This window comes from Ranitomeya variabilis, chromosome 1, assembly GCF_051348905.1.
Source record: "Ranitomeya variabilis isolate aRanVar5 chromosome 1, aRanVar5.hap1, whole genome shotgun sequence".
In the NCBI taxonomy this organism is placed as follows: Eukaryota; Metazoa; Chordata; class Amphibia; order Anura; family Dendrobatidae; genus Ranitomeya; species Ranitomeya variabilis.
In genome coordinates, this window is record NC_135232.1 from 66,870,127 (window position 1) to 66,882,590 (window position 12,464).

Sequence of the window (12,464 nt, forward strand, 5' to 3'; positions counted from 1 at the left end):
CATTAATGAGAAAAAATGAACTTTTTTGAATTTACCAAATGGCTGCAATGAAACAAAGTGAAAAATTTAAAGGGGTCTGAATACTTTCCGTACCCACTGTATATCAAAGGGGTGAAACCTGCACTGAAAATCTGCCACCTGGTTGCATACATTATAAAAGGAACAGAACTGGTCAACTAGTCTCAAAATCAGAGACCAGTCACGGGCATAACATATGGAGTCCTTTTACATATGTGACATATGCAAGAAGCATCACCTGCAGTGATGATGCCCATAAGAACGGACTGACCGGCTGAAATGTAATGTGCGCATGTTCCACCTCCACTGCACGTGTTCTCCGTGGGACGTCCAGACAAAGCCGATGCTGTACTCAGCTGGGAGAAGCTCACACACTCCCCGCCAGAAGGAGCTTGTGGTGCAAAATTTTTAATGAAAGTTAACTACTAAAACAATCTTTAGGAACAACATAAATTGCCTCCACGGCTGTCTATAAGCAGTGGTTGAGCATACGCACTGCTGCTCTCTTCAGATGGGGGGCAAATGGCATCCAACTCTAGCATCTCTGGGGGTCTCTGCAGAGGGATTCCCACCTATTTAGAAGTCATGACTTGTCCAAAGAACCCGCCTCTTAAACTTATTTGGGCCATAAAAGGTGCACTCCTTTTATTAAGACTGGTATAAGAAACGTCTTGCTAAATCCACCCCATATGTGTCAATGTCTGATGGACTTGAGGTAGGTATGGTACTTGTGCTCTGTTGTTGAGGTTCTTGTTATATGTCTCACTATCTGTTGGACTTGAGGTAGGTATGGTACTGGTGCTCTGATGCTGGGGTTCCTGTCATATGTCTCACTGTGTGATGGACATGAGGTAGGTATGGTACTGGTGCTCTGGTGCTAGGGTTCCAGTTATGTCTCACTGTCTGATGGGCTTGAAGTAGGTATGGTACTGGTGCTCTTGCTAGGGTTCCTGCTATGTGTGTCACTATCTGATGGGCTTGAGGTAGGTATGGTAGTGGTGCTCTGATGCTGGGGTTCCTGTCATATGTCTCACTGTGTGATGGACATGAGGTAGGTATGGTACTGGTGCTCTGGTGCTAGGGTTCCTGTCATATGTCTCACTATCTGTTGGACTTGAGGTAGGTATGGTAGTGGTGCTCTGATGCTAGGGTTCCTGTCATATGTCTCACTGTGTGATGGACTTGAGGTAGGTATGGTACTGGTGCTCTGGTGCTAGGGTTCCTGTCATATGTCTCACTATCTGTTGGACTTGAGGTAGGTATGGTAGTGGTGCTCTGATGCTAGGGTTCCTGTCATATGTCTCACTGTGTGATGGACTTGAGGTAGGTATGGTACTGGTGCTCTGTTGCTAGGGTTCCTGTCATATGTCTCACTATCTGTTGGACATGAGGTAGGTATGGTACTGGTGCTCTGATGCTAGGGTTCCTGTCATATGTCTCACTATCTGTTGGACTTGAGGTAGGTATGGTAGTGGTGCTCTGTTGCTGGGCTTCTTGTCATATGTCTCACTATCTGATGGGCTTGAGGTAGGTATGGTACTGGTGCTCTTGCTAGGGTTCCTGTCATATGTCTCACTATCTGTTGGACATGAGGTAGGTATGCTACTGGTGCTCTGATGCTAGGGTTCCTGTCATATGTCTCACTATCTGTTGGACTTGAGGTAGGTATGGTAGTGGTGCTCTGTTGCTGGGCTTCTTGTCATATGTCTCACTATCTGATGGGCTTGAGGTAGGTATGGTACTGGTGCTCTTGCTAGGGTTCCTGTCATATGTCTCACTATCTGTTGGACATGAGGTAGGTATGGTACTGGTGCTCTGATGCTAGGGTTCCTGTCATATGTCTCACTATCTGTTGGACATGAGGTAGGTATGGTAGTGGTGCTCTGATGCTAGGGTTCCTGTCATATGTCTCACTTTCTGTTGGTCTTGAGGTAGGTATGGTACTGGTGCTCTGTTGTTGAGGTTCTTGTCATATGTCTTGAGGTAGGTATGGTACTGGTGATGTGTTGCTAGGGTTCCTGTCAATAAGAAACTAGTTGCTAGGGATGTACAGCCGAACAACAACTCTTGTATAGAAAGCTGTCAAGTAGCAAGTCCTCAGCAACCAGACTGCCTCCGATTACTTGTGTTTTAAGGTCTAATGGGCAAAATTCGAGGGAAAAAAATGGTAAAGGAGGCCTTGCTTATAGATAGGTGCTAGAAGTGCATAGTTGGCTTCATTGCTGGCAATCTCCCCCCGTCCCCCATTCTCCTGCTATGACGCTAAGAGCTCTGCTGTCAGCCGCTATCAATGACTGGTGTCTGTCTCTTCTCTATCACAAGCCCCGGCCGTCTTTCGAATACGCATGGTTCATTTTTTTGGTGGTAAGAATGTAACGTGTGTAGATATGGAGAGATCTGCTATATCTGCCCTTCCTCCCAGTAGATCCAGCTCAGATACAGCCATATACTCAGTGCTGTGCACTCAGGATGTGCGGACTCCTTGGGTCTTGCCGCTGCCATCTCTTCCCATCTTTACATAGGGACGTGGTCTACAACATACCTCTCACTTCATGGTTTGAAACCACAACTCCCAGCATGCCTTCATGCTATTCCGCTCTGCAAATGGTTTGTAGTTCACTGCTTAAAGGAGCTTTCCCATTTTATGTTAATAAAGCTTAATCACTGTTCTCAAGAGCTTTGCTTGCTGGCAATTGTTAGTTGTATCCTGAAGTTGAAGAAATGGTTAAATTATGTAGCTAGGGTTTCCAATTCACTGACTGCAAGCACAGCTCTTGAAATAGGCGAAGGATTGAAAACTGGAGGATAACAGAAACCTGGAGAACTTTCTATTATCTAAAGTCTGTAGAAGTAAGTGACCCATAAATCAGTAGTATAGGTATAGGCTGAGCTTTTTCATAAAAGGGGCATTCCTACAATTCTGTATTATAGGAGACCACATAAAGAAGCAGTCTCAAGAAATGATTTTATTCTCTAATTTTGTCTTAATGTGTATGGAATGTAGTGTACGTAGATTAAAATCTTTACCGATTGCTGAATTTCCCAGTTTCCAGCGCCGCTCCGCTCCTCTTCTCACTCATGATCTCCATTTCCGACATCCTGGGGTTTAGGTGTAAGCCTATGGAGCATCAGAACGAGACTGAATTGTAAAAGCGACTTTCGCTCACACATAGAGCGCGGCGGGATCTGAAGAATTGGAATGGCTTTCATGTGAATGAGAAGAGGAGCGGAGCTGCGCTGGAAACCGGAAAGGACAGCAATCGGTTAATATTTTAATACACTTACACTATATTTCATACACATTTAGGCAGGTTTAGGGAATAAAACCATTTTTTGGGAGCGCTTATTTAAGCTGTCTCCTATAATATAGAATTGTGGGAATACCCCTTTTATGAAATCATGCAGCCTATGCTTAAGGAAGTCGCAATTGGCAATTATTTTTTATTTTTATTTTTTGCATTTTTTTGTTTAGGGGAAAAAAGCATTTAATGCAAGTGTGTCTTTAATAATTGTTGAAGGGACCCCACTGATTCACAGAACAAGGCTCCGCATCTGCGTTGTGAATGGAGTGAAGTTGCAAATGCTCAAAGTCTGCTTCATTCCTTGTCTATGGGACGGCGAGGGAAAGCAGAACACACTGCTCAGATGTGGCAGTCTCATAGACAATGAACGGAGCAGAGAACGAGCATTCCTGGTAGAGACCTGTACTTGGATGCCAGAGTCCTGTTCTGGAGAAGGTCCCAGTGCTCGGATCCCCGGTGATCAGTAAGTTCCCCCCTGTTCATATCGAATAACCCTTGTAATGAAAAACATGAGCTTGGTCATTGGTCCTGTAACCTGGGCGGCTGTCTTCCCCACCTCTAACACCATGGCTGTGTCCTGTGCACAGCACTGAGTATCTGCACTCGATAGTTCCTCACCATATTAACCTCTGCAGGGTATATTCTATTCTAATACTTACGTGTAGTGAATAATTATTCCCCCCCAATCCCCGCACTGGATGTAGCCAAGCAAGAGCAACCTATATTCTACCTGATCGTAGTCACTGAGCCTTCTATTATTATCTGCTTTTAGCTCCGGTCCTGCTGCTTCTTCTGCTTTATATTCTGTGTAAGTTATTGGTAGCAGCGGGAGTGCAGGGACCAAAGTGCGGGCACTCCTGTAGCAAGCTGTCCCGCTGTGTGAGCAGGGCTAGATCTGTGCACCACGATAGCCTCTGAAATCATACCATTGTTTTGTTTTCCACTAAATGACAGAAAAAAGACCTAATTATTCAGGAATTGAAGTAAAGTAGATTAAAAAAGTACAGTATGGGGATAGCCCGGAAATACCAACCCTAGAGTGACCATAAAGGGCCAGGCGGCCAGTAGCTGTACACGCCTATATACTGCATAGCACACAGGTAGGACCGCTGGGTGTATTCCTTACCGCTGCCGGCCCAGAAATGATAGACTTGGGTCCCATTGATTACTAGGGTCAGGAGGACAGAGTTATTTATTCCTCTTGTTGTTATGTTACTTTTTCCTTGTTTTGGGGCTTTTACGTTCTCTTTCTTATTGATGCATTGGTTTCTACAATGCGGCATGAATAGGTTTTTCAGCCTGTATAATGTCGGGGGCTTTGTGCCCACTTAACGCTGTGTTCCCCGGCTGACTCTGTACCCCTCTCTACCACCGAGCAGAGCACGAGAAACACCGACTGTGTAAGAGCGCCGACTACATGAACCTGCACTTCAAGGTAAAGTGGCTGTACAACGAGTACGTGAAGGACCTGCCGCCATTGAAGGATAAAGTGCCTGAGTACCCCGCGTACGTACCCCGTCCTACCCCTTACATAATACACCCCCTTGAAACACCCGGGGTATAAACTAAGGGCCGTGTCTCTGTGCAGGTGGTTCGAGCAGTTTGTCATGCAGTGGCTGGATGAGAATGAGGAGGTGTCGCTGGAGTTCCTGCACGGGGCCCTGGAGCGTGACAAGAAGGATGGGGTAAGACACCGACTGGTCACCATCTACACCACACACACCACCGACACTGCCCACAGCGGAGAACTGCATCATACAGAACGGGACGGCACACCAACACTGCAAGCGTCCCTGTCTCCAGTATGGACATCACAGAGGGGTCCGCTTCTTGTATATAGTGATATGGAGCATGCTGGTATAACCTGGGCATCTCCTGTATATAGTGTACAGCTGGTATAACCTGGGCATCTCCTGTATATAGATGTACAGCTGGTATAACCTGGGCATCTCCTGTATATAGATGTACAGCTGGTATAACCTGGGCATCTCCTGTATATAGATGTACAGCTGGTATAACCTGGGCATCTCTTGTACATAGCTATATACAGTTAAAACCAGAAGGTTCCATACACTATATATAAAGACACATCTGCAGGTTTTTCTCAATGTCTGACATGAAATCAGAATAAACCTTTCCCGTTTTAGGCCAATTAGGATTACCGTCATTATTAATATTTGCCAAATACCAGAATAATGAGAAAGAGAGAATGTTTTATGGCATTTTACTACTTATTGCAAAATCAAAAATTTCCATCCATTTCATTAGTATTTGGTACCGTTGCCTGTAATCTGAATGACTTGGGTCACACGTTTGGTATATCCTTCCACAAGCTTCTCACAATAGTTGATCAGAATTTGGGCCCATTCCTCCTGACAAAACTGGTGTAACTGATCCAGGTCTGTAGGTCGCCTTGCTCGCATCAGCCTTTTCAGCTTTACCCATACATTTACAATAGGATTAAGATCAGGGCTTCGTGATGGCCGCTCCAAATCATTGACTGTGTTATCCTTAAGCCACTTTGTTACCGTTTTGGCAGTGTGCTTCGGTCATTGTCCATTTGGAAGACCCATTTCCGCCCATGCTGTAACTTCCTGGCTGATGTCATGAGATGTTGGTTCACTATTGCCACATAATCCTCTTTTCTCACGATGCCATCTATTTTGTGAAGTGCACCAGTCCCTCCTGTGGCAAAACTACCCCACAACATGATGCTGCCACCCCCATGTTTCACAGTTGGGATGGTGTTCTAAGGCTATGTGCACACGTTGCGGAATTTTTCCGCACCGGTTTTGCAAAATCCGCAGGTAAAACGCACTGCGATTTACCGTGGAATTCCTGCGGGTTTTGTGTGGATTCCACCTGCGGTTTGACACCTGCTAATTCCTATTGTGAAGCAGGTGTATCCGCACAAAGAATTGACATGCTGCAGAAAATACAACGCAGCTTTTCCGCGTGGTATTTTCCGCAACATGGGCACAGCGGATTTGGTTTTCCATAGGTTTACATGGTACTGTACACCGCTTGGAAAACAGCTGCGAATCCGCAGCGGCCAATCTGCTGCGGATCCGCAGCAATATCCGCAATGTGTGCACATAGCCTAATGCTTTCAAGCTTCTCCCTTTTTCCTACAAACGTAACGATGGTCATTATGCCCAAAAAAGTTCAATTTTAGTTTCATGAGACCACAGGACAAGTCTCCAAAAATTAAGGTCTTTGTTCCTGTGTGCATCTGCAAACATTAATCTGGCTTTTTCATGTTTCTTTTGGAGTAATGGCTTCTTCCTGGCAGATTTGCCTTTCAGCCCATGTTGATACAGTACTTGTTTCACTGTGGATATTGACACACTCTTACCAGCTTCCGCCATCATCTTCACAAGGTGTTTTGCTTTTGTCCTTGGGTTGATATGCACATGTCGGACCAAAGCACGTTCATCTCTGGGACACAGAACCCGTCTCCGTCCTGAGCGGTATGATGGCTGGACATTCCCATCTTGTTTGTACTTGTGTATAATTGTTTGTACAGATGCACGAGGCACTTTCAGGTATCTTGAAATTGTACCCAAGGATGAGCCAGACTTGTGCAAGGCCACAATTCTCTTCTTGATATTTTGGCTGATTTATTAAGACTTTCCCATGATGCTACACAAAGAAGCCGTGTGTTTCAGGTGTGCATTAAAATACATCCACAGGTGTGCCTATAATTAACTCAGATGTTGTCAAAAAACCTATCAGAAGCCAAACACATGACATCATCATATGGGCATTCCAGAATTGTTTTAAGGCAGAGTAATCTTAGTGTATGTAAATCTTTGACTATACAGTAAGTAATAAAAATGCCATAAAACATTCTCTTATTTTTCTGGCATTTGGCAAATAATGACGGTAATCCTAACTGACCTAAGACGGGAAAGGTTTATTCTGATTTCATGTCAGACATTGAGAAAAACCTGCAGATGTGTTTTTATATATAGTGTATGGAAACTTCTGGTTTCAGCTGTATGTACAGCTGGTATAACCTGGGCTTCTTTTGCATATGGTTATATTTGTATGCTGTATAACCTGGGCATCTCCTGTATACAGTTATAGGGCTCGAGAAAGTCTCACACCTTGAGCCGAAACATCGCCATTTTGGTCTATTAAATAGCACTTGATTTCACCTTCAACTGGGGTGCTATCTCTATTTTTCGTCCTCTGTATAAAATTATATATGTACAGTTGGTATAACCTGGGCATCTCCTGCATATATATATATATATATATATATATATATATATATATATATATATATATATATATATATATATATATATATATATACATATCCTGGGCATCTTCTGCATATAATTGTATATGTACAGCTGGTATAACCTGGGTATCTCCTGTATATAATTATATATGTACAGCTGGTATAACCTGGGTATCTCCTGTATATAATTATATATGTACAGCTGGTATAACCTGGGTATCTCCTGTAGATAATAATACATGTACAGCTGGTATAACCTGGGTATCTCCTGTAGATAATTATACATGTACAGCTGGTATAACCTGGGTATCTCCTGTAGATAATTATACATGTACAGCTGGTATAACCTGGGTATCTCCTGTAGATAATTATATACAGTATGTACAGCTGGTATAACCTGGGTATCTCCTGTATATAATTATATATGTACAGCTGGTATAACCTGGGTATCTCCTGTAGATAATTATATACAGTATGTACAGCTGGTATAACCTGGGTATCTCCTGTATATAATTATATATGTACAGCTGGTATAACCTGGGTATCTCCTGTAGATAATTACTGTATATTATGCAACTGGTAATAGATCATCTTGTATATAGTAATATGGAGCATGCTGGTATAACCTGGGTATTTTCTAGTATATTTGGAGAGAGCTGAAATCAGCTATTGGGTAAATGAACCCTGCAAAGATTGAGATCTGTGCAGCTTAATCTTCTTGCATACAGCTGCCGTACTCCATCTTGCGCAGTATTAAGTGATGGGGATCGTGTTGGTATAACCTGGGCACCTCTTGTACATTACTTGGTGCAGCAGAATATAAATTGCCCATTAAATTCTTCCACTGATTGAATGCAAATTGCTAATAAAAATCCGGTAACGATCAGCGCATATTAAGCAGCAGACAGTTGGCAGCAGCTCATGTGAGCAGCGCTCAGCGGGGACTTAATTAATGGATTATGGAAAAATAAAATGAATTACTAAATGTTTCTTTAACCCCGAGAATGATATTTTTTATTAACCCACTGTGCCCATTCTGCGCCCGCCGAAGATGGCATTTTATTCCCAGGCTCTAGGTCATGCATTGGTCGTGTGTTCTGGGGGGGTTCTGGTTATTGCACGGTCACTGTTGCACCATTCTTCAGTCCGGCCGGGGTATCTGTATGTTATACAGGTTGTATTAACCCTTTACCCTCCTGTTCTTTCTGCAGTTCCAGCAGACGTCGGAGCACGCCCTCTTCTCGTGTTCTGTGGTTGACGTCTTCACCCAACTCAACCAAAGCTTTGAGATCATCAAGAAGCTCGAGTGTCCCGACCCGGTCATTGTGGCTCATTACATGCGGAGGTTTGCCAAGGTGAGTGTTTGATAAAGTTTTACTCAAGAGCGGTGGTCCCCGGGGTTTGGACCCTGCAGGTTAAACATTGATATCCTATCATCCGGACCGGTCACCGAGGTGTTAATCCTGCAAACGCCATTCATTTTTGTACAGTAAAAAAGTTCTGCAACTTTCGAAAAGTTCCTAATGTTTACAGTAAATGGCGCCATTGCCAGACAGCAAGCAGAGATCCTGAAAAGTGTGAGGAAATGGAAGGCAAGGAATGATAGAAACTTGGAGAACTGGTCATTATATTAACCCCTTACACATTTAAGAGGTACGATTCTGGTGGAGCATCCATTCAAGACGTCATTTTTATATAAAAGTTACAATTGTCCCCGTTTTTCCAAATAAAAAAACAAAGTTATGAAATAAAAAAAATTAAAAAAATCATTATTTCCACATCTGTAAAAGTCCAATCTAGAAAAATTAATTCTTTAACCCATATGGCGCACCATAAAAAAAAATAAAATAGAAGTTTCAGAATTGGGTGTTTTTCGTTACCGCACCCCTTACAAAAAAAAAAGCAATCCAAACTCATATTTATCCCACAATGGTACCAATAAAATCTACAGCTTGGCACGCAAAAAAAAACAACCAAGCGCTCTCACAACTCCATCAACTGAAAAATTAAAAAAAAAAGTTATGGCTCTTGAAAAATTTGCATCTGAAACCGAATTTTTTTTTTTTTTTTTTTACAAAGTTCAAAATTAGTTTAAAGAGAGTTTTTCAGCAGGTTTTTGCTATGTAAGCGGAGAGCAGGATGATTTAGGAACAGAGACCCTGATTCCCGCAGTGTGTCACTTACGGTTTTAATACAATCCGTGTTTTCTCTGCTGAAGATCTAGCAGTGCTTTAAATGCTGAGCTTTGTATAACCCCGCCCACACCACTCATTGGGCAGCTTCCTGTGTACACTGTGAACAAGCTGCCAATCAGTGGTGGAGGCGGAGTTACACAGATTAGCTGGACTGCCTGGCACTAGTCCTGCAGTGATAATCTCCTGCTGATAAAACACTGATTTTATTGAAACTACATCAAGCAAACAAATATCGTTCTTAATTCCAACCTCATTCAGGCCAGGTTGTGGATATTTTTTATTTTATTTTTTACCATTATTTTATTAATATTTTCCACGGATTTACAGTGTAGGTTCGTCACTACCAATCTGCGGCATGAAAATTCAGCCCAAAAGTAGAGAATCTACAGAGAGGCGGTTTAATGTTATCAAAGGAGATGAAGTAAAAAAACCGTCCAACGTGTAAAACCGTAGTGACACGAATGTGTGGTACGCTTTCTCTCCTCTTTAGACCATCAGTAAGGTGCTGCTCCAGTACGCCGACATCCTGTCCAAGTCCTTCCAGTCCTACTGCTTCAAGGAAAAGCTGGTGAGTAATGGCGCCCTCTAAAGGTAGAGTCTGCTATGACTAGACTGGTTATAGATTTGCAAAGAGAAGGTTTGTTCCGAAATCTGAGGTTTGGGGAAACAAATGGTAAACGAATACATTAATCTGACAAGTTTTACCTTCTGTGCCTCACTGTTCCTGAGATAACGGCCTTGTCTTTTCTGTAGATAAATTTTGTCCCTTAAGCAAAGTGGGTGTGGTCCTCACCAAGCCCACCCACTTGGCTAATACTAGATTTATAGATCAGAAATAGGAATATCTCCGGAATGGAGAGGAGTAGAAGTAAAAGAACAACAGCGGCATTTACACAAGATGAATATATAACAAGTGACAGGTCCTCTTTACGGGTAGTACATTGGTATACTGTAGGTAGTATCCAGAGCTGCATTCACAGTTCTGCTGATTGTGACCTATACATCTATGATACCACATACTTCCTGATGGCCAACATGGGAAGAGGGGAAGTGTGTAGGATGAGAAGCCCTTATGTCTGGTAACGTCTGATCCCCCATCTAGTGGCCCTCCCCTCCAGTCCCTTTCCGGGGCCCCGCGGTGCATTCTGTGTAACATGAACGGTTGTCTTTTCCAGCCTTGCATCCTCATGAATAACGTCCAGCAGCTCCGAGTGCAACTAGAGAAGATGTTTGAAGCGATGGGAGGAAAAGAGGTGACTGCGACCGATCTTCTCATTCCTTCTGCTCCCCCAGCCCGGACCGCGGGCCTGAATGCGTCGTATCCGAGTGTGGCGAGTGTGAGGAGCCGCCAGGTGTGCGCCGGTCTCCGTGAGATGGCTTTATAGCTGCGGCATACTCCGACCTCTACTGAGGAGTCTGAGCAGTCAGTGCTGTCCGGAGCATCTATCAATGTCTTGTTAATCTCCTGGGGTCCCGCGGTGCAGCATTAACTTCCTGTACAGTTTATTATCCCCCCATGTATTTTACCCAGCGAGGGGCTGGTGGGGAGTTAGTGTGATCCCGGCCCAAGATCTCACGTGTTGAGTGTAATTAAGAGTTTCAGACATTTTCTGTGTCGCCCCCTCATTACTGAGCGTCCGTACATAGACCTTCCACCTGGTTCTGGTAAAAACAGAGGGACATCTTCAGCTATTTGAGGGTCTGGGGTTCACGGGACAGTTAAGGGGCAGGATTAGCTGACTCCATTCTGTCTGATCTGGGGGCCGCACAGTGTACGAAAGCCAGAAACTGGAAAGAAAAGCCACACAGTAGAAACACAGCACAAGTGGAGAGAGGTGGGGGAAGGAGAGGTGCATGATGGGAGGGGTTCTGTGCAGGAGAGGTGCATGATGGGAGGGGTTCTGTGCAGGAGAGGTGCATGATGGGAGTGGTTCTGTGCAGGAGAGGTGCATGATGGGAGGGGTTCTGTGCAGGAGAGGTGCATGATGGGAGGGGTTCTGTGCAGGAGAGGTGCATGATGGGAGGGGTTCTGTGCAGGAGAGGTGCATGATGGGAGGGGTTCTGTGCAGGAGAGGTGCATGATGGGAGGGGTTCTGTGCAGGAGAGGTGCCTGATGGGAGGGGTTCTGTGCAGGAGAGGTGCATGATCGGAGTGGTTCTGTGCTGGAGAGGTGCATGATGGGAGTGGCTCTGTGCAGGAGAGGTGCATGAAGGGAGTGATGTGCAGGAGAGGTGTATGATGGGAGTGGTTCTGTGCAGGAGAGGTGTATGATGGGAGTGGTTCTGTGCAGGAGAGGTGCATGATGGGAGTGGTTCTGTGCAGGAGAGGTGCATGATGGGAGGGGTTCTGTGCAGGAGAGGTGCATGATGGGAGTGGTTCTGTGCAGGAGAGGTGCATGATGGGAGGGGTTCTGTGAAAAACGGGAAAGAGAAGCCGCACAGTAGAAACACGGCACAAGTGGAGAGAGGTGGGGGAAGGAGGTGCATGATGGGAGTAGTTCCGTGCAGGAGAGGTGCATGATGGGAGTGGTTCTGTGCAGGAGAGGTGCATGATGGGAGTGGTTCTGTGCAGGAGAAATGTATGATGGGAGTGGTTCTGTGCAGGAGAGGCGGATGATGGGAGTGGTTTTGTGCAGGAGAGGTGTATGATGGGGAGTGGTTCTGTGCAGGAGAGGTGCATGATGGGAGTGGTTCTGTGCAG

The 12,464-nt window shown here is 44.6% G+C and overlaps 1 protein-coding gene across 7 annotated transcripts in view; it reads left to right on the forward strand.

Moving 5' to 3' along the window:
- UNC13B (unc-13 homolog B) overlaps positions 1-12,464 on the forward strand; it is a 328,189-nt gene that overhangs the window by 288,363 nt on the left and 27,362 nt on the right. For all 7 annotated transcript variants that reach the window (XM_077284764.1, XM_077284742.1, XM_077284725.1 and 4 more), the window contains 5 exons: positions 4,700-4,826; positions 4,909-5,005; positions 8,781-8,924; positions 10,255-10,332; positions 10,940-11,017. In XM_077284764.1, the coding sequence (XP_077140879.1) occupies positions 4,700-4,826; positions 4,909-5,005; positions 8,781-8,924; positions 10,255-10,332; positions 10,940-11,017 (524 nt within the window). The remainder of the gene's footprint in view (positions 1-4,699; positions 4,827-4,908; positions 5,006-8,780; positions 8,925-10,254; positions 10,333-10,939; positions 11,018-12,464) is intronic.